At 36.9% G+C, this 27591-nt stretch overlaps 1 protein-coding gene across 1 annotated transcript in view; it reads left to right on the plus strand.

Moving 5' to 3' along the window:
* The first annotated feature begins 2131 nt into the window (after nt 1-2131).
* The window catches only part of SS18 (synovial sarcoma translocation, chromosome 18), a 37452-nt gene continuing 11992 nt past the window's right edge, over nt 2132-27591 (plus strand). Inside the window, exons 1-4 of the mRNA XM_010182009.1 lie at nt 2132-2214; nt 3449-3533; nt 15987-16140; nt 20546-20767. Coding sequence (XP_010180311.1) covers nt 2138-2214; nt 3449-3533; nt 15987-16140; nt 20546-20767 — 538 coding nt within the window. The 5' untranslated portion in view covers nt 2132-2137. The remainder of the gene's footprint in view (nt 2215-3448; nt 3534-15986; nt 16141-20545; nt 20768-27591) is intronic.

The following is a 27591-nucleotide window of genomic DNA, read 5'->3' on the forward strand; positions in this document are numbered from 1 at the left end:
GTAGCAGAAGTCAGTGCTTGAGAAGTGCAGATGAAAAATTCATACCCTCTGGGTGGAAAACTGCCTAAAGGTAGTGAGTAGAGACTTCAGGTTGCTCGGGTGCCTCTGGAGAATACAGGCAATTAAGTTTTTCTTGTGCTGTAGTCAAACCATTAATTTGATGGTGGTATGCTGGCAAAACCCAAGTATAGTTAAAGCTGAAGAATCTTTGTAATGTACATAAGCTGTCACAAGCCCTGGAGGTGTCTTCATCCAGCTGGAAAATAAATTTTCTTTTGATGGTAGGTGTTTATAACTCTTTCAAAGAACTGTTTCAATTTCCTATCAGCAACTGCTCAATCAGACTTGTATAAAACAGTGCCTGCAGCTCTGTCTAGGATTGTTGTATTCCTTGTTTGCTATCCTCTTGGCCCTAGCATTCCTTCCCCCTGCCCCCTCACCAAGAGGTCCAGCTTACGTGATGACAGTGAAGAATGCAACCCTCTAACTGGCAGTGTCGAGGTCCACCTGTCTGCCAAGCTTTAGGTATCTGCTGCCTTCCTGTGGAAGGTGGGAGACATTCTGAGGAGAGCCTTGATTCAGAAGTGCTCTATTAGACTTCTATGTCAAAGGTATTAGCTCCTTTTTCCTTATTTTTTCTGGTGAAAATGTCAGCTGTGTTTCTAACAGAACTTGACAGTAGTACATGTGAAATGTGTTTGTGTAGCAGTGTGTGCGCGATCCTCTTCAGAGATTTCAACTACAGCTCTGCATACTTTCTGAGACTTGGACGGTAACTCCAAGTACTGTAGTTCTGTCTGTGTAATGACAGTGTTTCCAGAACCAGCAGTTTCAGGCAAAATAATTGCTCCTGGATTGTTCCAGTCAGTTCTGGTGAATTACTGGGCTGAATTTAGGAAGACTCAGCTGGCTGGCTCAGACTTACATGGATATAAGTCCTGAGTGGACTGCATGATGTTAATGACTCCATACACTTTTCACAGTAGGGATGGATTAGTTGGGGAAAAAAAGTGTCAGCATTTTTTACTTATTTTTTTTTTTTACCCTACAGAATTTGTTTGGGTTGGTTTCCTGGGGAAGTAAAGGTGAGGTAATGACAGTGTGCTTTCCTTGTAGAAATGAAAGGCATGAGTCTTCTGGCTAGTCTCAGCCATGTTTGGAAGAATGAAAGAGTGTTCTGGATGGTTAAGATCTTATTAGTTTTGGGAAATTCAGCAGCTGGATAGAGTAAAGGAATCTAAGCTAATTTTCCAATTAAAAGAAGCAAAGGGAGAAATCAATGCAAAACTTTCCATTTGGCAGTAGAGTTTCCATTTAGTTTGGTTGACTTGGGTAACTTGGCTGGTAGCTCAGATTTGTCATGGTTCTGCTGACTCTTGGCTGATCTGAGTGCAGGAGAGTGGTTAAAATGATAGGGGTGTGGGAATGTGCAGCTCTAGGTTACTAGACTTTGTTTTTTTCCTCTTTGTGGAGCTTGAAACACCTTGAATTTGTGAGCTTTTTGTAGAAAGCCATGAGATTTGCAATTTTCCATTATTTTAGGACTGATTATTTTGGTGAGTAAAATAATTCATGTGTGTTCACGTTACTTCACTTATGAAGTATAATAGATATATCCGTGCCCATTATACAGTATATTTATAACGTACAGTTTAATTAGAGAGTCTAAATGTAAATATTGCCTAGCCTTCCAATGCATTTCCTTGAAATGAACCTGTCCGATAAGCTCAGTTTCTATAAATAACAATTTCATTGCCTTTTATTATTAAATTTATGAGCAGCTGCAGGCTTTAGAAAAAGGGAAACTTGGGGCATAAATGTTTAAGTAAGTTTCTTGGTAAGGATCAAATGAAGAAATGCAAAACTTTGCAAACTTCTTAAGAACTTGGTGCAGAACAAGCGTAAGTATTTGTATGGGAAGCCTCACAAACCTTAAACTGAAAGCTGTAAAACTAATCGGAGGGAGAAAATAGGAGCAAAAGGGTATTCTCTAAGTAGTTGGTTAAAGTAGAACTGTCTGGAATACTCCTTTTTTATTACTATTTTAAAAACTCTCAGAAAAGGAGCAAGACTCAAACTTAGCTTCAGTTTCTTTCCACAAAGAACATGAAACTCACTCCAAACTTCTTTATTTCAGATGTTGGATGAAAATAACCATCTAATTCAGTGTATAATGGACTATCAGAACAAAGGAAAGACGTCTGAATGCTCTCAGTAAGACATTAATTCAAATCTACTGTGGACTGGGTGAATTTACATCTAGATCACCGTTATTGGTTTGTTTACCCCGCCTTGCAGGAGAACTATGCTGTGAAGAACAGAAAAGTGTTGCTGCAGATACTACACTTAAAAATGATGGGTTTTTATATTTGCCATATGACTGTCACTTCTGTTACTGAAGTGTTGCAACTTGCTTACTGCAAGTTAATGTCATGATGATGATGCTCATAAAAAAGGGGACTGTATAACCAAGATCTTTTTCCTCTGCATTATAATTACACTTTGGGAAAGAGGGACTAGTCTTCTCAAACCTTTCAGAATCGTGTAGGAATGGACCTTTCTTCTTCCTGACAGTATGTTTGAAAACTTGCTTACCACTTGGCCAAGAACAAACAAGCTTTTTTGCTTCATCTCAGATCTCAAGGGAGATCTGAGAGAGCTATGAAAGGAGTGAATTATTAAGGAATTTTATTTTCCCTTTATTCTTTTCTGGCATGGGATGACCATGGCTTTCTTGTAATCGGACAAATACAGAGCCATGTGTTCAGATGGAGCATCATGGTATGGCTCCTGAGCCCTTACTAGGATAACTGGTAGTCTTGGAGTAGGAGGGGGGTTATAAATAGTAGGTATTTTTGCTTTAAGGGAATGCTTTTATTGTAGCACAGTTACTGTATTAAGCTGTCTGCAAGCCTGTAGTTATATATTTGTAATCTGTTCTCTCTTTCAAGGTTATTGTGACTGTGGTTTAGATGTTGAGACTCTGTAATGTGGTTCTGTAGCAGAAATAATTTCATAGAAAACCTCCAAAGCTCAGGGTCCTGATCCAACATTTGCTCTGTTCTTGGTCATGATTCACATAAGTCTATGATATCTCATGTCTTGGGACATGATACAAGTGTTTGCAATGTAAATTACACTGCACAATACACTGTCTCCTGATGATTTAATTTGAGGCAGGAAGTGAAATAGATGAGAACAGTGTCACCCAAGTTTAGAATTTTCATAGCAAGGCAGAAGTTGTAGAGAAGACAGGCACAGATTTGATGGAGGCATTAGGAAAGGTTGAGTAATAGTTAAGTGTGAGGGAAAAGGCTTAGGATTCCTAGTAAGGGTACTCTTGTAAGTCTCTTGAATCTTGTTTTATATGAGTAACTTACCTTGTGTGTAGAATTAAATTCTGACGTTACTATATTTATGACTGTTTTGCTTTTGTTCATTTTCATAGATATCAGCAGATGCTGCATACAAACTTGGTTTACCTAGCCACTATAGCTGACTCCAACCAGAACATGCAGTCTCTACTACCAGCAGTAAGTACAAAATAGCATGTAAAAGTAGGTGATAGTTTTCATTTAGGTTCCTGGGGGGAGAGAAAACCCCACAAACACACAGAAATGCTTAAGGCAATGACCAAACATTTAGCCTCTGATTTACTGTACAGTGAATACAGGGTGCAATGTCTCTTCATCCTGTTTGGAGTGTAGTAATCTCACTGCTTAAGTCTTGCTCAAAATCTGACTTGTTTAACTGAAGACTGATATTCTGAATTAAATTCACAGTGCACATGTTATCTGGCCTGCCTCATAGATAATCTTAGGTTTTTTTCTTCTTGACTAAGAAATGTAGTCTCTAGTAGTAATGTGGCTCTTCGCTCCTACAACAGTACTCTGTTTTTCCCTTTACATAAGGGAAAGGCAGGGAGATTGTTTGTTTGTTTTTTTTTCCCCCTTGTAACATCATCTGTTCTTTTGCCTCAATGAAATGAGGTTGGGTAAATCTTTGTCTGCTTTTCTGTACTCTAGGTGAGTCTCTTAAATTCTTTGCCTCTCCTGTATGAGAAAGTGATGGTTTTTTATGGTGGCTAATGATAATATGCAAAAAATAAGGTCCCACAGGCTTAACTTGAAACACTGCATTGCTTTACAAATTAAACATTTCTTTGATACTACTTGCTATCTTTCTTTTTTTAATTTGAAGTTTTCTGAATCTGTATTCTTGAACTCTTTCTTTTATAAGATACCTACAGTTTTTCCTACTTTCCATTGTTTATGGAGGACTGAGGAAAGATACAACAAATGTTAAAATAGCTTGCTGTCTGTTTGCTTTTTCTGTTAATCTGAAAGCTTGGGGAGTTCATTGTGAGGAACACAAGGAAGTTCTTTGTTTCTTGGTAATAAGACTTTTCTTGAATTAATGTAGTCTTGATTCATTTCTGTAATATGAAGCTAAAAAGAATGTCTATAAAACAGCCATTCCTAGATACTAGTTTTCACCAACTGAAATTGAATTACTTTTTCTTTGGTCTCTGGAGAAGTGTTCTCCAATCATTGCTACTAGCGAAGCATCCTTTCGAGTTGGTACCTAGAGGACTATAGAAACAGTGCTTCATTACGTTCAACCTGTTGTGCCTGCAGAGGCTTCTCCTCTTATAAATCCATGCTTGTAGCTGAAGGGGAGAGAAAGAAACCTTTGAGAGGGCTGTGTGTATTACCTAACTAATATGTTTTTGAAGGCTTAATTCATATCCTGGTTCTGATGACAACTGGAAATGAATTTGACCTTTTCCTAGCCCCTGGTGAACAGCCCTGTTCTTACAGTTGAGCGTGATGACATTCTTTTCTTAAAAGAAAATGAAGATAGAGCCAGTAAAGACATTTGCAGATCAGGTCTGATGTGCATTTCTGATCTTGAATGTAAGGAATTTCCACAGTAGTGAGAAAATACAAGTTGTTTTTGTTGGAGCTGGACACTTAAAGGCAGGAATAAAAAAGTAGCTGCCTTGTTTATCTTTTAAACTAAAACGCAAAATGAAATACAGATATTCAGTTTTCCCTAAGTGTAGATGCTTTGACCTACCAAGTCAAAACTTTGAAGATTTGCCTGAAATGTGTAACATAATCAGATAAAATGAATTTTTGTTGATGTTTTTAGAAAAATATTCTTTAAATTCTTTTTGTCCTCCCAATAAACTTTAGGCAAAATTACTAAGGAACATGTGAGCTACTGCTTTTTATAATGCAAGATAAACTGCTTCGGACTCTTTTCCATTATTGGCTTTCTGTTTAAGACCTGATGAAGCTCAAGTTGACTTGGAAGTATTATGTTTCTGTTCACCATGCTTCTGTGTCAGCTGTTGAACAGCCTTACTAAATTCAAAGGTTGTGGGTGGCAACAGATATGTTAGCTCCAAATATGGAGCTAAGATACTGTGTATGTATTTTTACTTTGTCTGCTATTTTTAATAGTAAAATACATCCAACTGTGATACTACAATTGCAGTAGTTTCCCACATAACTTAGGGGGGCTTGAGTCTAGATAGCTTCTGAAGTTGGATTGTATCTGACCTATTCATACGTGGAAGGTTGCTCCGCTAGTAAACTATACTTTGGTTTAAATTGTTCTTTTTAATCAGATAAATACACTGTAAAGAAATTTCATAACTTAAAACATTTTACAAAAAGTAATAGTTATGTGATAAAATGAGGTTGAAAAGAGAATACAATAGGTAAGATAGCATTCACACTGAACAAGAGAGCTAAGTGATCCAGTGCTATAATTACTTGGATCTGATGATAATTTGGTTGTATCATCTCAAAATACTCCTTAGTCTTAATGCTTCATATTGTTGGGAAAAGTGCTCTTAGTATGTTTTCCCCTCACATTTTCTGTCAGGATTACTCAAGATAGTTACTGCCTCCTTCCTGTCTTTTGTGTTGGACATAAATGTTGATTTTATTTTTTAATAAATAAAAAACAGAAGTATTGTGAACCAACTGTGTTATGCTGGGAAATGCTTCTATAAAGGGGGCCTGGAAGTGCGGGTAAGGTGAAGCAAGCATTGCAGGCTGTGGGTGAAGAAACTAGAAAGACTTTGAAACTTCAGCGTCATGCTGTTGTCCTTGTATGCATGGTAAATTTATATTAAATTATGACTTCCTTCACTTTCCTCCACATCAGAAGACAAAAAAAGTGAGGTTAATCTCCTTGAGTCAACCAGTCTTCTCAGCCACGTGAACAGCAGCATTAGTAAGGGCAGGGCTGTTTTGGAGTGTCTTCACAGCTGGATGAGAGAGGTGGCGAAGCTCATTTGTGAAGCTGATGCAACTTTCTACTGTCTCTTTCTGAGTTATTGGCAGCTTTTTTTTTTTTCTGACAGTACTCGAAATTTTGTTTACCCTCACCGTATGGCATAGGCTAGCTTCCCAAAAAGGGCTTGTATGGTGAGGAACACAGCACTGTTACAGTCTTTTGAATTCTGTTAGTGCTGCTTTTGAGGGAGGAAACAGGAAAGCGTTAATCTCCTTGAACTGCAGAGAGCAAAGATGCAGTTAAAGTTTGTTGCTGGGACATCCAAAAGAACCTCCAAAACACAGTAGTGAAGTACTGTGTGCCTGTGTTTCTAAACACATTAAATATCAAACTGAAGAACAGGCATCATATCTTCCCGGTTTTTGGTTTATTTGGGTTTTTTTAATTTTTTTTTATTTCTGTGAGTGTTTCAGTGGCATTAAAAAGTCATTGCAAACTATTGAATAAGAATAAAAAAAACTTTTCCACTTGGACTTTCCCTCCCTTGTATGCCTTCATTTTGCCAGATATTTATAAGAAAACAACCCATGACCATCAGTTCATTGGGAAAAGTAGAGGGTAACTTTTGTCCTGCACCCCAAACTTTTCTTCAAGTTCCTTATTGGAAGATAAGTTTATTGGTGGGATTTTTTTTTTGTTTGTTTGTTTGGGGTTTTTTAAAGGTGAGAGTTCAGGTGGCTAAATAGGAGCCTTCAGTGTAAGAATGATTTTACTCAATCACTGGAAAGTCTTGCGATTTTAAATACACTTCAGTATTTTTCAATCTATCATTGTAATGTACTTGCGGTGTGATTAGTTTGTAGAAACAGTTCAGAGTCTCAGGAACTGAAGGGTGCACTCGGCTTTTTTTAGTAGCCTTCATTTTGAACATAAAAGTTGTCTAAGGTATGTATGCTAATTGAGTTACCTTGATACTGCTTTTGCTGAAAAAAGCAAGATGGCATCCAGAAATGAGAAATATGGCTCAGTTTTAATAGCTTAAAATAAAATTTGCAAATAGAACTTCTGTTACTGAAGAGGAGAGGAATTCTAAATTAATAAAATTTTTGTCCAGTTATATACCAAATGTCTGGGAAAGTCTCTTATCTGTGGTAGTGTAGCAGAGAATCTCTTAGTGGTATCTGCTTTCCAAAATGATCACAGCTGGCATCAGTCTTTAAACCTCTGGCTTAATTCTATGTATATTGAATGTTAGTGCATTGATTAAATTAGTTTTAAAGCAGATACACAAAGCAGTATGGTGTATTGTTCTGCATTAGCCTTTCAGAACACAATTCCATGCCAAATTCAAGCTCAGCTATATGTAAACTGAATTAATGTGGGACAGAGCAAAAGAAAGGTTGAATGTTTCCTGTCAATAGGCAGGTGAGCTGTTAGTCAGAAGTGGAGCTTGAATTTTGAAGAGTAATTGCTCTGATTAAATGTTTGTTAAACAGTTTTCAAAAATCGTAATAATTTCTCTTAATAAAATAAGGGAAGACCCTTTTAAAAGGGAAATATTAGGTAGGAGAACTTTTGAGAAAGGGAGGAAAGATGTTGCATTCACACCTAGCATATTATATAAGTACACTCCAAGGAGGATTTATAGACCATGTCACTGATGGTGATTTGCGTTCTTTAAGAAATTTGAATGCTTCTGGTGTGGAATTTCACGTTAGAGCAACTTAGCCAAAAGTGCAAGTTTCCTGCTGCTCTTTAAACAAGAGGCAGATAAAGCCACTGTGGTTGGGATGGGTAGAAAAATTGAAACTTCATGTTCCTGTACTGTTACGAGAAGCTTGTCAAGCTAGTGGAAGTCAATAATTGATAAAAGCTAACCTATTTGTGCCTGCATCCTCCTTGAAGAACACAATTTCTTAAATTATTCTTTCCTCCAACTCTTTGTACTCTATCTTTTATATTTGCTATGTTTATTTTGCATAGTGAAAAATATTTCCTGTGTTTTGTGAGCAAGAAATACGTGGGATAAGCTTCCTTTGCTAATAGTGTCTAGCCCACAGTTAGACTTTGTCACTAAAGAATGGGAAATGTGGAACATGTAGGTTTGTGTTGTAGTACCACAGTATTCTAAGAATTCATCATTGCCACTGCGTTTGAGTGATCTCAGAGACTCAGCGCTTCAGACTTTCCTGAAGTTTTACAGTAGTATGGGTCTGTTAGAGATGAGATTTAATTCTTCATTGCTGTCAGTAGCTTAGTTCTTAGGTGTGACTGCAGTAACGAGTCATAAAAACAATGTATTATGGTTTAGCTGTGTGAGTGCTTACAGGGAGGTGTGCTGTGTCTGTACCACTCAGTTGTCTTTACTCCAGTGCCAGCACATGATCTTCTGTATCCATTTTCTTTATTTGACCTTTCAGTGAACACTGATTGCCTACATGTTTATTGTATGTGAAAATGTGGTCATGGGATATTAACCAAAGGAGAATTACTATTGCAAATAGCTGCTCAGGTTTTTTTATTTATTTATGGTTGGTGGAGCATGAGAGAACATTGCTTATACGAGGAAACTGAATAAGCTACTTATTATGGGAAGGAAATCTTGTCAAATTTTAAGTAGTAAAAGGTTTTCAGAAGATTTAAAGGCAAGTCAATCAGATTTACTATGATTTAAGTGTTGTGGGTTGCTTCTCCCCTAGCCTAATTGTTGAATCTTTCTAACACCATTCCATGTGTTGATACACGTCTTTTGGGGCTAGCAGTGTCATCTTTCTTTAGCAAAAGAGAATTGGGTATGCTGCATTTTTAGAAGAAGTTCCGAAATGCAGATCCTTTGTTTATTCATGTATGCCATGTTTTTATAATAAAAATTGCTCTTCTGGTTTGTTTATTTTGTTCCAGAGAGGCATTTAAATGTTGGAAAGAAGTTTGGCTGTCATTTGACAGGATTTCCTTTGATGGTAATGGTTATGCTGACATAGACAGAGCTGTACTCATGTCAGCTGTAATTCTACTGTGTGATGTTTTAAAGTTGTTGTATGGTGAGCCAACCTGAGTAATCAGTGTAGATTAGTTCAGTGGGAAGGGGGATCTTTTCATTCTGGATTAGTTCAGATTAACTGCAGGGCTGTGTAAATGGCAGTGTTGGCGAAACTGAAAGGGTAGCATTGGGAAATGGAGAGCAGCTGGAGGGCGCTTCCAAAGCCAGAAGTTCTACTGAAAAAAGAACCAAACCCAGTATATAAGAAATTAAGTTGTTAGAATGTTAGGAGTGAACTCAGAGACCACTAGTGTAGTCCACTTTAAGTTAGGATCACTCTAACTTCTGTAATCTACTTTACATGTGTTGCTAATCAGGTGTGTCCACATGGGGAGCTAGTGCACTGTACACAAAAAAAAACCTTCTTATATTGCATACTAACTTCTGTGGCTGCTCTAAAAATCAGGAAAAATAACAGCCAATTTGAATTGGGAGTATGCTTTAAAATGTAGTACTTAAAGATGTGGTTTGTTTGCTGCTTTTTAGCACAGTATCTATGCAATAAATACCAATTTCAGCCTTAGCTGAGAGCTGTACCAGGCAGTTTGGTAACATAGATGCTGAGTCCTTTAGCCTGTATGGTTTTGCTGTTTCCCCAGTGAAACACTCTGAGGGGTCTGCAGGATTCTTTCTGCTTTAATTTGAGTTTATATATGGCCTAGCTGGAAAAGAGGTGGATTTTTTTCTCTTAGGTTACTAAATGAAGCAAAAGCTGTAAATATTGGACCAGACATTAAACCATCTTAAAAGCTGAAGAGGCAGGAGATAGACAGCTGTGGAACTGAAAGCTCCTGCTTTTGAGGACAGGTATGAACTGCATTTTACAGGGGAATTATAAAATACCCCTGAAGTTGTATAGTTTCTGTAGCTCAGTGTTCCCCAGGTTAATGTCCACAGTTAACTTATTCCTAGTCACTTAAAATAAAACCATCTGAATTTGTACCAGATTATTTAACTTCTGATTTAAATAATTTCTAGCTGCATCAAGAATTAATTTTCTGTACCAGAAGAGCTATTGCTATGTGGACATTAAGTATTTAAGGGCTAATTTTTCTTGTTTAAATGGTACTGAAGAATATTTATATAGTGATATATGCAGTGGTTTGTGCAATTTGAAACAACTAAAGTTTCCTATTTTCTCTTTAAACAAAGTATTTAAGTATTACATTATGTACTCTTAACATTTTGTTCAAATATTTAGTCATCATTTCTCTGATTTTTTGAAGATACTGATGTAAACCAAGATTTAGACACTGAATTAAGAATTACAGCTAGTGTCACAACTGATACTAAAACAGTGAGAGCACAATTACATTTGTAATTAACTATTTAGATGTGACTGTAAATACATTTCATGTAGGAATCCTCCCTACCCACAAATGTTACAATTGCCAAGAACTGATAAAGTTTGTTTATTTTTTTCATTTAAGATTCTCTCAGTGATAGAGTAAGCTGCATCTTGTAAAAGAAGAATCATAACCCAATAAATCTGGCCTGTTTCAAATCTCAAAAAATGTATCCCTTTAAGATCTTACTTTCCAGTCTGACACTTCAGTAAAGACTCTGCAGGTGCCATCACCACCTATCAACAGAGCACTGTTCTCTGAGCCTGGGGCAGGTGCTGCCATACCAGCACTGTGGTATTAGCAGGGCAGGGCACCTCCTGGGATGGGATATTTTGCTTTGCATAAAGTGGTATTTGAGAACTGAAAACAAAGATGATTGATTAAATCCTGAGTTAGAGCTTCTCTTAGAAAGAGCAGGCGGCTTTCAGTTGTTATTCTGAGAGAATTTAAAAAAAAAATATTTTTGGTAGCATACTTTAAATATATATTGTTATTTGTATTGAATATCAATACTGTGTTTTAGTAGGCTTAACAGTATTTCCTATCTTTTACTATTTATTGATGACTGAATTGGTGTTCTGCCTCAGGTTTTATAACATTAAATGTCCCATAAGCAAATCTTTCAACCTGCTATTGATGGTTAGAAAAATCTGATAATATAAAGTAGGGCAGAGAAAAGATGATAGATGAAATTTCCAGGTGTACAATTCCACCATGGCAGCTTTTATTGTTTGCTGTCTTGCATTTGATATAATTTATTATTTAAAATAAAGTCTTCTAAGAAATGTGGTTTGTTGTTTTAAGTGTATGCTTTCTAATAACTTTTGGGTTTAGTAGGATTTTGTTTGCTGAAAGTTATCAATTAAAATATATATTTTTTTAAATGTCTCTCTTTTGCAACTGCAGGTCAGTTTCAGTCTTTTTCCAGTTCAGATTTCCAGACTTGGACAAAATAGCTTCTAATTTATTTTTTTCATGCTCTGATAAATTTTAAATGCTCATAGCAGCTATAAATTGTAATCTGTGTGTTTGGGGAAGTGAGCCAAAAATCAGTGTTTAGCAAGTGAAGTTGTGTCTAACATCTTTCTTCTAGTGCTTTAATTTTTACTACTGGTAAAATATTTAATATTTTCTACTTTATAATTGGAATAAAATCAGCAGTGATTTTTATTTACATTCCTTTCTGTCACTCATCCGGCAGAAGAAGGGAAGTAGCCTTTCCTTTGTTTCTGTTAACTACGTTTGGATGTCACTTCACCCTTCATACCCAGACTGAATGGATAGGGTTTATGTTGGGTAACTTTAACAAAGTGGGGGCAAGTTTCATTTTCTTTTTTTCTTTTCTTAGTATTTGGCTTTTGAATGCTGTGTGGTCATTCTGTATTTTAAAAAGTCTTTACCACGCTAGTGCATATTATTGGGGATAGTAAATTTCTTTAACTTCTGTAAAGCACAAAAAAGGTTAAATGACCCAGGTTTTGTGGGGGTTTTTTTGTGGTGGGTTTTTTGTGGGGGAGGGTGTGTGTTTAATTTTTTTAAAATTATGATTTAAAAGAAGTTTTATTACCTGTAAAAGCCTGAATCAAATCTGATAGAAATAGGGAAGTTGCCATGTTAAAACAATTTTTTCTTGTTTTCTTCTGGTAGCCAGTAGAAAAATACACTAGAGGAATTTCACTGGGGAGTAATTATATCTGCAGGAGACATTTCTCTTTAATTACTATCAGGTAGGGATTGGTACATGAAGGCTTATAACACACTTTAAAAATATTCTATATAATATAACTGTTTTGATTGCATATACATATCTGTAATTATCTCTGAATCTTATTTAAACTTTAGTGTCTCGTGTTGATGAATTCCTCAGGTTTATGTGATCTATGTGGTGTCTTGTATGTTTAATGTTATTCCTCAATTTATTGACCATTCTCCTGGGGTTTTCTTTGTTGTTAAAGCATAAATTGGATGATCTACTTTTTGTATGTATATTACATTACATTGTATTTCTGTCATATCCTCTTAAGTTCATTTCCTTTCGATGTTAAAAAAAAATAAATCCTTTTTGACATATTTCAGGTGAAGACATTCAGAGTCTTTAATCACTGGTTGCTTGTTTCTGGAATCCTGCTTTCGCAGTACCTTGTTGTGATTACTTTCCTCAAATTGAACATGTATAATGATCACAAATACCATAGTGGTTTTTTTTCTTGCATGCTGTACCTCACTTTTGATACATCAAGTACTGCAGATAATCTGAAAGTGAACACAGGTATTTTGAATAGTTTTTATGGATTTTTTTTAAATTATTTTTTTCCCCACCAAACTGTCTGAGTAGTAGTGAGTTACTTTTTTTTTTTCTTAAATAGTTGCAGTTTCCTCTTTCTGAAGAAAGTGATTTGAAATTCAGTGTAATTGTCATATATTTAGCCATGTTGAATTTCACCTGGCACTATTCTGCTTATTCCTTCCCACAATTTTCAGTAATTAATGTTGCGACATCTTCAAATTTTGATGTTCACCAGGAAATATTATCAGGGAACCTCTATATGTTCCTTTATTCTTTGAACTTCACGTAAGGTTATTGCTTATCTCTTCCCTTTGGGCAGTTTCTGATCAGTGAAAGTGTGTTACTTCTGGATACTTTTTGACAAATGTCTTTGTCAAAAAACGTGTATTAAGTTCATTAAATATGCAGCTGTGGTTTAATTTCTATCTTTAAAGATTTCTAATAGATTAGAAAGATATATCTTCCCTATATTGACACTTTACTAACTCATCTTTATTTTTATCATCCATGGAGTTTTATGATTCTTTTCACCAATATGCTTGCAGCTTGGGGAAAAAGGCAAACAATTTTATGTTTCCTAGAATTGGTCCTAGTACTTTTTCATAAAAAGGGGTACAGTGTTTGCCTACTTTCTAATAGTAATCTGCGGTGGTTTATTTTAATGAAAGATTGAAATTTTTACCAGCTTGGACCTTTTTCTTGCAGTATTTTCAAGAATCCAAAATAGGTTCACAGAGGTCTTTGGGCTGTTTCCATATCAAGAAGATACTCTTGCTAAAATATTTTCTGGTAGTACCTTTTTAGGTGTTTTTACTGCCTCAGTTACCTTAGTTTCCTGTGGTTTGTGAAGTCTACTGCAGGTTTTTGTATCTAACAGGATTTTTAAAAATCCTTAATACTTTCTTTCCTTGTCTTTGAATGTTTGCACTGTCAACGCTGCAACATTTGTCTTAATGTTAAACAGTAGTTGTTTTGAAAACTTTCAGAATAAATTTCAGAGTTGGAATATATAGTTTTGTCTCAAATAACCTTTTAAATTTTTTTTCCTCCATCTTTCCATGCATAATGGTATGCCCATGTTTTGTGCAATAACACCTGCAGAATAGCTAAAACCTGCGTATGATCTAATATTTTTTAGTATCTCATAGCATTTTTCATTATCAGCATGTTGCATGGATGTTGGATTTGCTTAAGATCCATACTTGGAACCTAAGAAGTTCATTTTAATTTTGAAAACATTTCAACTTGGATGGTTTTTGGCTTTGCTCTGCTGACATGGGGTTGTTACACGCTGAGCTCCAGCTACTCATGTGGAGGTACCAAGTGTGTTGGTTTTGTTGGTATTCAAGAAAATACTTTCTAAATAAAAAAATAGTTTATTTGTTTCTCTGGATATCACTTTTAAATAACTTCTATTAGATGCAAAAGTAGGATGATTGTGAGCTTTTGAAGGAAGGCAGACTTAGCTGAAATGGCCTTGCTTTGGTTACTCAGTAATGGAGGGAGATCAGGAGCAGTGTTCCACTCTCACAGCTCAGAGAAGAGCTGCCTCTCACTCTTACCTCATTCACCTTCTGCTGCTTCTGGCATAGGATGAGGAATAAACTTGCTTATAAAAGGTCATTCTTTTCATCACAGAGGAATGAAAGGATTTCAGTAAGAGAAATCATCTACTTGCTTGTATTTTCCTTTGTCTCTTTCCTTCCTCCTGGTGAAAAAAGCTTTTCACAAATTTCTTGAGGATATATATTTTTTTAATATTGCAGGGAAAGTAATACATGCTTGATGTATTTAAAGAAATGTTAAGAAAATAAACGAGTACTGTTTTCCCTCTCCCCCTGGCAAGTGAATACATGGGCATCTGTATTACCCTGATGTTGCCATCTCCAAGGCCAGAAAGGTGTCCTACCTTGCACTCATTTGGAAGGGTTTACTCTTGTCTACTTTACTATGTCTTGTCTTTGTGATCTTCCTGATGAGTTGGTGTAGGTATAAGGGGGTCTGGGCTATGCGGGAACCTAGAGATCACCCCCTTGGTTGTTTCTCTGAAGAGAAATGTTGAAAAATACACACATGATTGTTTCATGGGAAGGCTTTTGCATGAATAGTTATGGCCTCTTAGAGAGGGTCCTCAAAAGCCAAGAGACTCAGGCATTCACTCTTACAGAGATGATTTTTATTCCCCAGAAAGCATTTGGCTAAGCTATGTGAGGAGGCTCAAACGGGTCTCGCAGGTGTTTTTAATAGGAAAACAAAGCTGGCTACTAGCATTTTCTGCATCTCCTTACATTGCCGTGAGTAGAACCTAGTAGTAAATTCCCTCTTGTATTCACTGTTTTTCTTGCTCTCCCTCTTTGAACTCTCAAGGTTATTCAGTTATTTTCCTCACAATTTCATTAGGAAATTTGCCAAAAACATCCTTTCTAGGCAGCTGTCTCTGGACCTTTGGAGGCCAGCACTAATGTGCTTCCAGTCTGTAGGGGGTGTTTGGCACGAAATTATGAACTAGGCCTTCAGTGCTTCAGGGGAAGAGAGGGGAAGAGATTGCAAACCTTTTACCACACCCAGGTGCAAATTTTTGCTCATCTATGAGCATTCAGAGGGTTTCCTCTCATGTTGTACCTGTTTTGTCCCGGTGCAACGTCTATTAACAGCAACAAATTGTTGATGTGAGAGAATTACAATGGAAGAGTTATTTTTCTGTTCAACAGATGTTGCTTTGAAGGGGAGCTTTTGTGTGTGTGAGGGAGAGACTCCAGCAGTCTTCAACTGTTCAGATAGTTGTTTGTTTGTTTTTTTTAATGCGGCATTCATTTGTAATTTTTTTAATTTTAAAGCTGTAGTGTTGTCCGTACATAAAGTAAAATTGACTGAACTATTAAACATGTTGCCAAAATTAATATTGGGAGGAGTTAAACCTATCAGAAAGAGCAAGAAATGCATTTCAGTGCTTTCTTTCATACCCCACTTAACAGTATAGGCAACTGCCATACCATATGTACATACAATATATTTGTCAGACTAACTGCTTCTGGTGTTTGACTAAACTGTCTCCTTTCAGCCACCCACACAGAATATGCCTATGGGTCCAGGAGGGATGAGTCAGAGCGGCCCTCCCCCACCTCCGCGCTCGCACAACATGTCTTCAGATGGTATGGTAGGTGGGGGCCCTCCTGCACCACACATGCAGAACCAGATGAACGGCCAGATGCCTGGTAAGTTTTTCTCCTCTAAGACATTAACACCAGCGTTGCCTGGCAACTGAAACGACATGGGGGCTCAAGGGATACTAGATTGTTGATGACAAAACTGCTTTGAATGCCCCCGAGTACAAGCTCTCTTAGAGTTTGTTAGCTACAGAGCTACGTGACCTGTATTCAGTGTTTATCAGGCTGCCCTTGGGCTTTGATGTAGCTGACACACAGCATTCCTCTGATGAACAGAACTGGCTAAATTTAGTCTGTTTGAAACCGTGCAGTACAGCTGGCTTTAGAAGGCTTACTGGGGAAAGGTATTGGCCTGTGACTGAGTGAACACAAATCCTTCCATAAAAAGAGAATGGGAAATCATCGTAGCTTAATTAGATATTAATAAAATAGATATACCTTAAAGAGGGCGTTTTGAATGTGGGCAAATGTTAAAATCTGGGCAAAAAAATAATATTGCTTTAACACAGAAAGTCATCCAGCTTCCAGCAATCCTCTGTGTTCTTTATTACTGAAGTTATGTTGAATCGTAAGGGATTTGTAAAGAAATGGCCTCCAGATTATTATTCTGGGTGTAAATTTAAGTCAGTTTTTATGCCATCCTCTTTTGTAATAAAAAGAAAACTGCTTGGGAAGTCAGAAACAAAGCAGTGAAACAAGATGATAAAGTTCCATATTGTACCTACCAGTGCTGGCTTTGGGGTAGCTATTCCCTTTAGCAGTCAGATCTGAATAGAGTAGGCCCTGGAAAAGCTTGCCTCTTTATGTAGAGGCTGTTTTCCAGAATTTCCACTCATAAAGTCATACTGCCTATTTCATGTGAATTGGCTTTCTGCTTAAAATTGCATTCCCAGGATTGCTTTTGTTCAGGACCCCTTCATTTTTTGCGAGGAGGAACTTTTTGTATAAAAGCTCTTCAAGGTATTGATTCTTCTAAGAAAGGAAACTGCTGTCAAAGGATCTTTGAAAATTCCTCTCTCAGTGGTGACAAGGATAAACTCTACAACAGCAGACACAGTAAACAATTCAAAACTTAGTATGAAATAAAAAATATAATGAGTGCTGTAGTCTCTAATTTCTGTACCAATCTTGATAAAATGGACCTGATAGTGTTAGTGACAGCTTTTCTGAGAAGAGTAGCTGAATAGCCTCCAGAGGCTGTGTGTAAGAAATGAAATAAAAGATCCAGACAAGAAGTTAGTTTCATCATACGTGTTCCTCATGGTCTGCATTTGGAAGAGGAAAGAGCAATATATGCTGCTCTCTAAGTAGGGCAGAGATACTCTGGTTGTGGAGTCCTCCATCCATCTAAGATCCATCACCTCCCATGGAGAATAGCATTGCCTCTCGCAAATCAGTCTCTTTGACCCTCTAGTGTAATCATATTATTGTTATTATAATGATCTTTTCCAAGGAGAAGGATTACTAAGTCACAATGTGAGCATAATGACTTCACTGCAGAGCCACGGGGGAGAAAAGTCACTCCTTAAACATACATATTTTGTAATTAGATAGAATAAGAAAAGAGCTCTTATGAAAATACGTGAAAAGTAAATAGGTTTGTTTTGGTATTCACCTAGACAGATACTTAAATACAGTTTCCCACTAAGCTTCAATTTAGCCTTTCTTCCAGTGTTTTCTCTTTTTTGAATGTCTGTTCCTTCCCTTGTCTGTTTAAGGTTGTCTCTGAGGATGTGAAGATAAACAGCTTAGGATGAGGGCATCTCTAATATCAGAAAGACGTGCTAAAATTGCTTCATAGTTAGGCGTTGGAGAAGGGGAAATGGAATTATCTTGTTAAGTGGATAGCTGGATGATTATTTCTTTAAGTGCTTGATAGTTTGCCTGTATGTGAGCCTTTCTGTATTTCACAGACGTATTTGTAATAATTTCTATAGTGTATGCATTTGCTTTCTGTTTATGGGGCACTTACTCTAAAGTTATGTAGATGTTTTGTAATAGAAACCAGATACAAAACCTTAAATATATGAAGAGGTGATCTGTCCAAAAGGAATAAAGTCGCTAAGGTGCAAACCAAGATGCTTCAGAGTAGACAACCATGAGTTAACCAGCCTGGATGAAATAAAATACAGGCTCTTGAGAGTACCAGCTATGGCGTTGTCTGAGTAGGGGCTTCCACAGGCCTGAGCGTGGGTGGAAGGGTTGATGGGAAGATTAAAGGACTGCCTGGTGATCGTCAGGGCATGAGTTGAATTAAAGTTCTGTCCTAGACCTGTCCCATTACCTAAAGGGCAAAGGGTGATTTTTTTCTCATATTTGTTTTCTGATTAATAAAGGTCCTGAAGTGCTGCTGATACACACTTCATATCTCATTCATTCATATTTCATTCATGGACCAGCTTTTTCTTACAAGTGCTTTCTCCCATTTTGATGCTACTCGATGTGAAATGTAAATCAGCCTTTTAGAGAAGGTGTTTTTATTTTTTTCAACTTCTCTCTTGTGATGATTTTTACCTTCCCCCTTTTGCTTCTTAATTACCAGTTTTTATAAACTTACTTCACTGTATGGTCAGCTAGCTCTCTGAAATCTATTACTGACGGAAAGGAACAAAACCATTTCCAGGCCTTGACTTTCTGGCTCTAATGCTGTGTATTCCTTCTTTCTTTTAAGAAAGAAATTAAGAGAAGTAGTCTTGTAGCAGTCCTGCCATGGTTAGAGATTACCTCACTTCTTCAGAATTAAACTGTCTTTGTGTTCTCCCTATTACAGAGTTAGGCAGTGTTGAATTGAAGAGTATAGGCATCTATAGTTCTCTGTCACAGTCATAATCCTACTGACTGAGTTATTTTTTCAGTATTTGTGGTAGATCTGGCTTTGTACAATTCAACTATCTCTGCTCACCTTGTTTTGCAGGAACAGTGAACTGCACCTTTTTTAGCATTTTCACTTTCTGTGATAAAATAAGGTTACATGTTTGTTTCAGTAAAGTGTCTGAAAAGGGCACAGAAGTAAACATACTCTTAATGTATTTTCTCTTTATTTATGTTGGCTTTTAGTAGCTGTGTTCCTTGATTATTGTTGTATTTTTCTACTGCATCTTTTTGTTTGCAGGTCAGTTGGTGTTACCTCTGTGACCTTGTGTACAACTCTCTGTGTCCTTGTTTTAGCCTTCGTTCTGTCCTAGATGAGTACGGTTACTCTTTGAGCCCAGACAGGACTTGGGAACTGTTTACAACTGAAGGCAGATAATTTTTTTTTCCCCACAGAGAGATATGTAACCAAATCTTCCTACAACTCTACTGGCATAGTTTCTTTTAGGTTCCTCTTCTAAATTTTCTGTATTTCTTGGGTTTTTGTAGCTTAATAGAAAAACCTGTAGCATGTTGGCAACAATGGCATCTTCTTGGTGAATTCTGTATATATCAACACTTGCCTTATTTACAGTTGCCCTACTCTGTCAGATGCTCTCGTTGCACATATCTTCATAAATTCTTCATGTGGCACTCGTTACATGCGTAATCCTTGCATTTCATTTACTTCTTTCACTTGTCATATTTATATCCAGTCACTCTTCTTACTGATTTTACTCTTAGTAGCTGCTCATCTATCCCAGCTGAAGTAATGAGTAAACTGATCAGATGCTATTGTAATGTTTATACTTTTAAAAATATCCACTGAGAGTAGATTCAATTCAGAGAATGATTCAGTTCCAACCTGTGTTGTCAAAAAGAGGGGAAATAGAGGGTGGAGAGATACAGTTTGCCTTTACATGGGTATATGAACAGGTTGCTCTTGCTTTGAGTCTTTGCGACATGAGAAGTGAGCTCATAATTTGATTGTACAATTCAGGACTGTCCTTCCAGTCATCATCTCCCACCCTAGTAGTCTGTAAATACAGTTGCAGAATATTTGGCTACAGATTATATGTTCAAACAATGTTAAATATACCTCCAGCTCTTTTCATTCTACATGTGTTTATACCATGTCATTGTTAGTACTGCTTGACTTTTGGGGGAAAAAAAAAGGTTACTTTCAAGAAAGTGTCTAGTGTAGTTTGAATAAACAGAAACGTTACAGTTATTGTAACAATTATATGTGTAGCTGTGATAAAGCTACCAAGCTGGCTGTTAAGCTGATATTGTGCGATTCAGGTTGAAATTCAGGGTGTGTTGTGCAAGTACTAAAGACTAGTTTTGTATATCATGTGGGTATAAGATGAAGCTGTATGGTATTTTATACCTTAGTAGCTTCAACTAATCAATAATAAGAAAATGTATTGCACAGTAGTGCTGAATTTTCTAACTTTTTTTAACTGGGACATCATAAGCAAACTCTTTTGTTTTGATGTAAGTGTGTTGAATAACTTTCATTTAATTTTGTGATTCAGTATGACTATATTTGCTTGTTTTATGATACTTATGTAGCACCTTTTTCCTGTTTTCCTTTCTGAAGGACCCAACCATATGCCTATGCAAGGACCTGGACCTAATCAACTCAATATGACGAACAGTTCCATGAACATGCCTTCAAGTAGCCATGGGTCAATGGGCGGCTATAATCACTCAGTGCCATCCTCACAGAGTATGCCAGTGCAGAATCAGATGACCATGAGCCAGGGACAGCCCATGGGCAACTACGGTCCCAGACCAAACATGAACATGCAACCAAATCAAGGTAAGTGAGGTGCTTGTTAGCTTAGGTAAAAACGAAATATCTCAGGTACAGGCTTCTTTTGAAGGTCTTTTTCATGTAAATTTCCTTCTCCACATACATTTGTACCTGTGTACGTCTCCTTTCTGCCATGTGTCAGTGACTTTATTTGCAAATATTGAACTGTTTTCAGGTATTGTGTGAAAATCTGGGAATGGATCTGCTTAATGAGTTTTAAGTTTGAACTGCTTCATCTTCCTCAGACTTTACACTTCTATCTAAGTGTTATTATTGCTTGAGTTGATAAAATACATCTCTACTCTTCAGTCTCATGAGTAAATTGAAAAAGTCAGGTAGTCCTCAGATTTTTATACCTAATTAATCTTTGTCTTCCACTGCATGCTGTTTTAACGTGGAATGTCTGTTAATCTTAAAGAAATAGAACTCAGTTCCAGGAATAAATCCGCTACTCCCTACTGTTTTCAGAAGTTGTCCTTGTGTCTGTAGTAAAATTCAAACCTAATTTTGTGTCTAGAGTATTTACATAGCATAAACAGATGATGTATCCTGTTGGTGTATCCAGTATGGCCTTTGTTGAAGTGCGAGGACGTTGCAGAATTAAAATACTGCATTAAAGTCACAACAGACCAAATTATTAAATTGTGTATTTGCTGCATATTCTTATAAATGTGCTTTACAAGTCAGCAATCAAGTCAGTGTTTTCAGTTTACCTGTTAAGTCTGTTACTATGTTGGATCTGGACATACCACCTCCTAGAAGACATACTGCAGATTTATTTTTTTTTTTAAAAAAAATGCTTCTATCCTGTTTACAGCAAGTATGGGAGTCTTTTTCCAAGAAATACGAACTCTTATGGACGTATTAGCTGAAGGATATGACTTGAGTCGAAGTTTTTGTCTCTTCTGACATTGTAGGAGAACATGCTTTTTCTCTTTCTGAGGCTTCTTCCTGGTCAATGCAGAAAAAAATAATCCTCCAGTGGTGTAGGTTCTTCTTTTTGCGGTATACTCTTGTTGGAGACCAAAGCTCCACTTTGTTAGGCAGATACTGTTTGTTCCTGAGATGTGCAAACAGACCAGGTCATACTGATCAGTTTGATTATTAGATCACAAAGTTTCAAAACAGACAAAAGACAAAGTAATGGGACACCAAAAATTACTGAAGACAGAACAGCTGTTTCTAAAGTTTTCTTACCAGTAGTGAAAGTGGGAAGTCTGAGTCCTTCATCATCCACATTGTTAATGGCATTTTTCTTAAAACGTGACAGCAGAGGAAACCATCACAAGTGGGAATATTTTTGACTGTCTCTCTGAACTGGCAAGTTATCTGTATATTCTGGGCAATACACAGTGGAATAATTTTGTACGTGTAAGATGCCTTAGAAAAGTCCTGTGCGTGCTCAGTTGAAAGCTCTTAGTTGCAGAGAGTTAGCAATAAATATGTAGGCGGTATGTGTGAGGGAGCCATCCGCTAAGTCACTCTGCAGAAAACAACTTACTTTCTAAGACTGGCTTACAATTTAGGACTGGTGATTATTCCATCTCGCAGTAGTGTTCTTTACTCTTCCTCATTCCCCTGCTGTATTTTCAGTACTCTTGTCGAACTTGAAAATGGCTTATTAGAAGTTAGGCAGAAAGATACTTGAAAGGTTTCTGTTCTGAAGAAATAATAGTACTGAAGTGGCTTTGGGGAATAAAGAATAAAGCAATATCTAACCAAATTATGTGTTCAAGAACAAGAGCAAAATCTCTAGTTAGAACAAGAGCTGGTACCGCTGCTTGTGCTTAGGGCCACAGTAAGCTTTCACATTGTGTAATTCTGATTTTGCCAAATTTTGACCCTTTAGGCTGAGACATTTTGCATTGCAAATGTCCGCTTCAAGACTGATTTCTTTTCCAGAAGTTTCACAGAAGTGGAGAGCCGTTTCTGGCAGTGGGGTGAAAAATTACATTCTTCAGAACATTCCAGCGTCTTGTGAACGCAATAGTAAATAGAGCACTTCATATGTAAATGTAGGAGTCCAGGTGTCTCCTGCTTTAGGTTAAGGCTTTGAAACTTCTCTTTTATGACCAGCAAGGTGCTATTTGCTGCTTCAGTGAAAATAATGTCCCAAATTAGTCAAATTTTAAATATCTGTAGGGGAAGAAGTCTTTGAATCTGAAGATGTGCATGTTTGTTACATATTGGTGGCTGAGGTTTTTGACCTAAGAATATTCCAGTCATCTCTACTTCATACATTTCTTTCGTCTCCTACTCTTAGTTGTATTTGTATTGAGATTTGGTGACAGATTAGAGGAAATAGAGGAAATACTTTTGTATCTTCACTCTCTTGTGACTCCAAGACAGCAGGGGAGAGAATTGCAGAGAAGTCTGTGAGACCATGAGAGATTTAGATAGGTAGCCAAGATCTGGTTTGGCTGGGCAGAGGGTCTCAGCTGAGCATGGACACTGCAAGCTTCTCATCTAAGTGAAGGAACAAGAACAAGGTGCTAGGAAGTGCATTGAGATGTGGTTTAACTAAAAGGGAGTAAACAGATTGTGACTTGAAGATTTCTTTATCAGTAGCATGTGCTGCCATTCAGAAACAGAAATAAAGGAAAGTTTTCAGAACTTCAGTATTGTTGTCAGGAGGTTCACAATGCATGAACCCCTGTACATGCATTTTTTTCTTACAAAGGGCTAATCTATATGGAGAATGAGAAATCCTACTGTATCTGCCAGTTAATAACAGCACTAGCTAAATACTCTGCAAGGTTAAGGTCTTAGTATCTCAAGTTGACTGTTAAAAATCAGTAGATGTTTTTGATCTTAATATTCCCCTGCATGGGTTCCCCATCTGTAGAGGAATGAATCTAATAGTAAGATTATAATACCATCTGATTTCACAGGGGTGTTCTGTAAGTATATTCATTATGAAGATGTGGACATTTTAGTTACAAGTGCCATAAGAAAACCCATGAGTAAATTAGTAATTCTGTCTTCAGTGTTTGACTAGGCATGGCATCTCACATGAACAATTAGGAAACAAAATACTGGAAGAGGTTTTCAGTGAATGATATCTAATGTGTCTTGAATGAGCCCAGTATTCTAGCAAAAAAGCATGCTATCATATAATAGATAAAGACTCCATAACATGCAAAAAGGTCTGATCTAACTTTTGTGTGGTTTTGACATAACTTTTTCTATGCATTTTCTAACAAAACATCCTGCTGTATATACACATTTTGAGGCAGATGGTGTTAGTAAGAAAAAAACCAAAGAAGTGCTAATTAAGAAATAAAATACATCGTAACAGAACCCATTGTTGGATTAACTTTCTGTCTCCACTTCGTACTTATTATTGATTTGCACTAGTTTATAAAATGCTATCTGGAGAAGCAAAGTTTTCATGTTTGTTTGTTTGGGTTTTTTTTTATATAGTCCATTTAAAAGAATGTGTTATTTTGGACTTGAGAAGCAGAATGTTTTAAGTGGACAATTCTGTAAATGACTCTTGATTAAAAAGATACTTGTAGCGGCATGGGACATCCACAAAGGATATCAGCTACCTTTTTGGAAAAGATAGGAAGCAGCAGAAGCTGAGTGAATGTGGAAGAAACTCCTTTCTTCTGGGTACATTTCTTCTTTTGTATGGGAAGCTACTTCTGTTGAATGACACACTTCAAGTCTTGCCAATATTTGACTTTTCAGAGGGGGAAGTGTAAGCATGTTTTTCTGGAACCTGAAACTTACATGGAAATTTCTCAATTTATATTGAGCAGATCTTTCACAGTCAGAGAGTAATAATAGTAAGTAGTATTCAAATACTTTAAAAGCAAGGACCAAGAAATCGTAGCTTGGCCATCTCGGAAACTTTGTCTCCTGGATTCTTTTGCTAGAATTCTATTCCCTTGCCAGAAGCACTTCAAGCAAAGGTACCAAATTCCTCAGTCTGTATTTAATGAGTGTTGTATGTTGCTTGGGGTGAGGGAAGGGAACTAGTTTACTTTTAGCAGGTGAACTGAACATGAAAATACCACATTGGCTCAATCATTTGCAGAAGACCAATTGTCAAATCTGGTGCTGGAGATTTTTTCAGTGACAGCTTCATTTATATAAACTTAAAAAAATTCCACTAAAGTTTTAGAGCTCTTTTGATTACAAGCAAATATGAAGAGATCACAGAGACAGCACAGATGAGTCGGGGTAGAATTCCTGTTCTTTTGTTGTGCACATAAAGAAAGAGCGTAAAGATAAGAACATCCAATGTTATCTGAGACACAGACATAGTCAAGGTATGACAGATCAGGATAAAATGATTTCTGAGGTTGAGGACCTTTTGTGAATGTGTTACCATCTGTTCATTCCCACGTAAGCAGAGGCTGTTAGCTCCAACACCTCCACTGCTTACAGTAGTTACGGTGTCATGGACAAAGCAGGGCAGTCTGTTTTTTGGACATTTAACTTACTGAAGAAAAAGAAAACTGCCTCCACATTCTGAAATGCCATCATGCAATAGCTGGATTTGTAGGATGACAAATGTGTTATTTAGCTGTAGGAGACACTGCAGTTCTATCTTGAAAAAAACAAAGATACAAACAGGTGCCACAGTGTGCGTTCGTTCACATTTCTTCCCTAGTGTAAAATATGAAACGTGACATTGGTAACTAAGGAATTTTTTTGTATGACTTATTTTTAGGTATTTTTTTCCTTCAATGACACCTGAAATTATGGTTCAGCTTGAGATGAGGATTTTGTGAAATAAGTGAGTGTGGAGAAGTTTTTACTACCTTTAATTTGCAGCCTAAGTCATACAAAATTTTGTGCTACTTTCTAATGTATCCTCAAAGTCTTCTGAGCTAGTGTTTAAACTGCCCCTCATGTTAAAACACCTTTAAGATGTTGGTTAAGTTGACCAAGTGCATCAGAATTGTAGCTTTCATCAAGAATCTTGAGAAAATTGCAAGTTAATTTACTCTACAGTAGCATTCCTGACCTAGCTCTTTTAAGACTTATCACCATGACTTCAAAAATAAGCTTTTTTTTTTAAACATGAAGGAAAAACAACAAAAAGGTTTGCTGAGGGCTGCTGCATTGCTAGATACTTATTTTGTTATTTGTGTAACAGTGGGCACAATGACGAGATCTACTGTGGTAAATCTGGAATGATGTTCGTTGCTGATACTCCAGATGTGGTTATCCAATTGCTTTATTGATACAAGTACACATTGTGAAGTGCCTAAAGAATAGACCTCTTCTTAGCTACGGAACCAATGTATTTTTGAAGACTGAAGATTAACAGTAGCTTGTGCTGTTGCTTTTTGGTTATACCCGGCTGCTCCTGCAGCTCTTTAAACAGAGCAGCAGAGCCACCAGTTCATTTGTGAGTGTGGTTCCTCACTTGTTGGCTTCTTGTTCTCTCATAGCACTTGCCAGTTTCAGCAGAAGAGGCAAAGCTAAGGAAACATTTTTAAACCAGTAAGTTTTTCTGTAGCTCTTTCACCGTAAGTACACTTCTGGTCTCTAATTTGTTCAGTTTATCTGGTATCCACTTCTAGTTTGCATTTCTTTTTCTCTCTATTATATATCTCTCTTATTTTATATATAATATATATATATGCATTTAGAAGAAGATCAGGTTTTTACTTCAGTCTGTGTACCTCTTCTTCCCTATGTGTGAGTACTTCTTACAAGACACTGGCTGGAGCAGGACCAGTTATTTTTCATTTAGTGTAGGTATAGGCAACTTTGAAATGAGCAGTTGAGGAAAACGCTGTGTATTCTTGATGATGTAGATTATTTCCAATTAAATGTAGATTATTTCCAATTAAATTGAACAGTGAGCAGTTCCGTTTTCACCTGTTGTCTGGCTAGTTTTATACATTCACTTATTCCACAAGACTCATTTGGGTCTACACTGCATTTTTCCAGTGCCTGTTGAATGACTACCAAAGTTGCCTGCGCTCCTCACAGGACCTACAGCATTACTACTTTGCATCTTTTTCTTCAGACTTTTATCCCAAGAATGCTTCCAGTATATTGACATCTGAAAGCTGCCTTCTGAATATATGGAAACACAGGGATTTTGTACTACAAGAGTTAATATAGTTCTTGGAAAGAGTCGTTTGCTTGTGTAGTTGCATATTTACAGGAATAGTCCTGCACAGTATTTTCTCATTTTGGACTCTCTACAAATCAGATACTTTATATTCTCTAGGATAAATATTTCTGGAAATTCACCAAAAAAGAGTTTCTTAGGGGAGTTTTTGAAGCACTGAGCATTCTCTTGCACCGCACAGTTTTATGAACTTCTGTATGTGGAGCCTTACCTCCAAGCCTGGAAGAGATCATGACTTCCACTGAGTGTAGTTTGTTGTGACCTGATTGGAGATTCAAGAGCTGTAATTTAAATGAGCTGCAAAAATGTGCTACAAATACTAGAAAATCTTAGATTATGAACTAGTGATCTTAAGTTTGTTATTTGAAGTTTTCTGAAGGGGTTTTCTAGGTTAGTTTTATGTCATGTTAAGTATTATACAATGAATAAATGTAGCTTTAATGTAAGCTTGATTTTTCGGAAAGAAAAATTCAAAGTTCCCACACCTCTCAGAACTACTGTATAAAATGCGTCTGTCATGTGAGACGATAGAGACCGTGGTTCTTCTTCTAGGTATCCTCTTAATAAGAGATGTGAACCAAACTGGAAGGAAGCCAGACACTCTGTTATTAACACAATACGCAGTATGATACAGGGTAGTGAATTCTCATTGTGGCTCTACAAAGCGTTAATGAAGTTCTAATTTAAAAAGCAAACAGCAAACCTCTACATTGCACCATGGGGACCCAAC

Source organism: Mesitornis unicolor, unplaced genomic scaffold (assembly GCF_000695765.1).
Source record: "Mesitornis unicolor isolate BGI_N332 unplaced genomic scaffold, ASM69576v1 scaffold32133, whole genome shotgun sequence".
Taxonomy (NCBI): Eukaryota; Metazoa; Chordata; class Aves; order Mesitornithiformes; family Mesitornithidae; genus Mesitornis; species Mesitornis unicolor.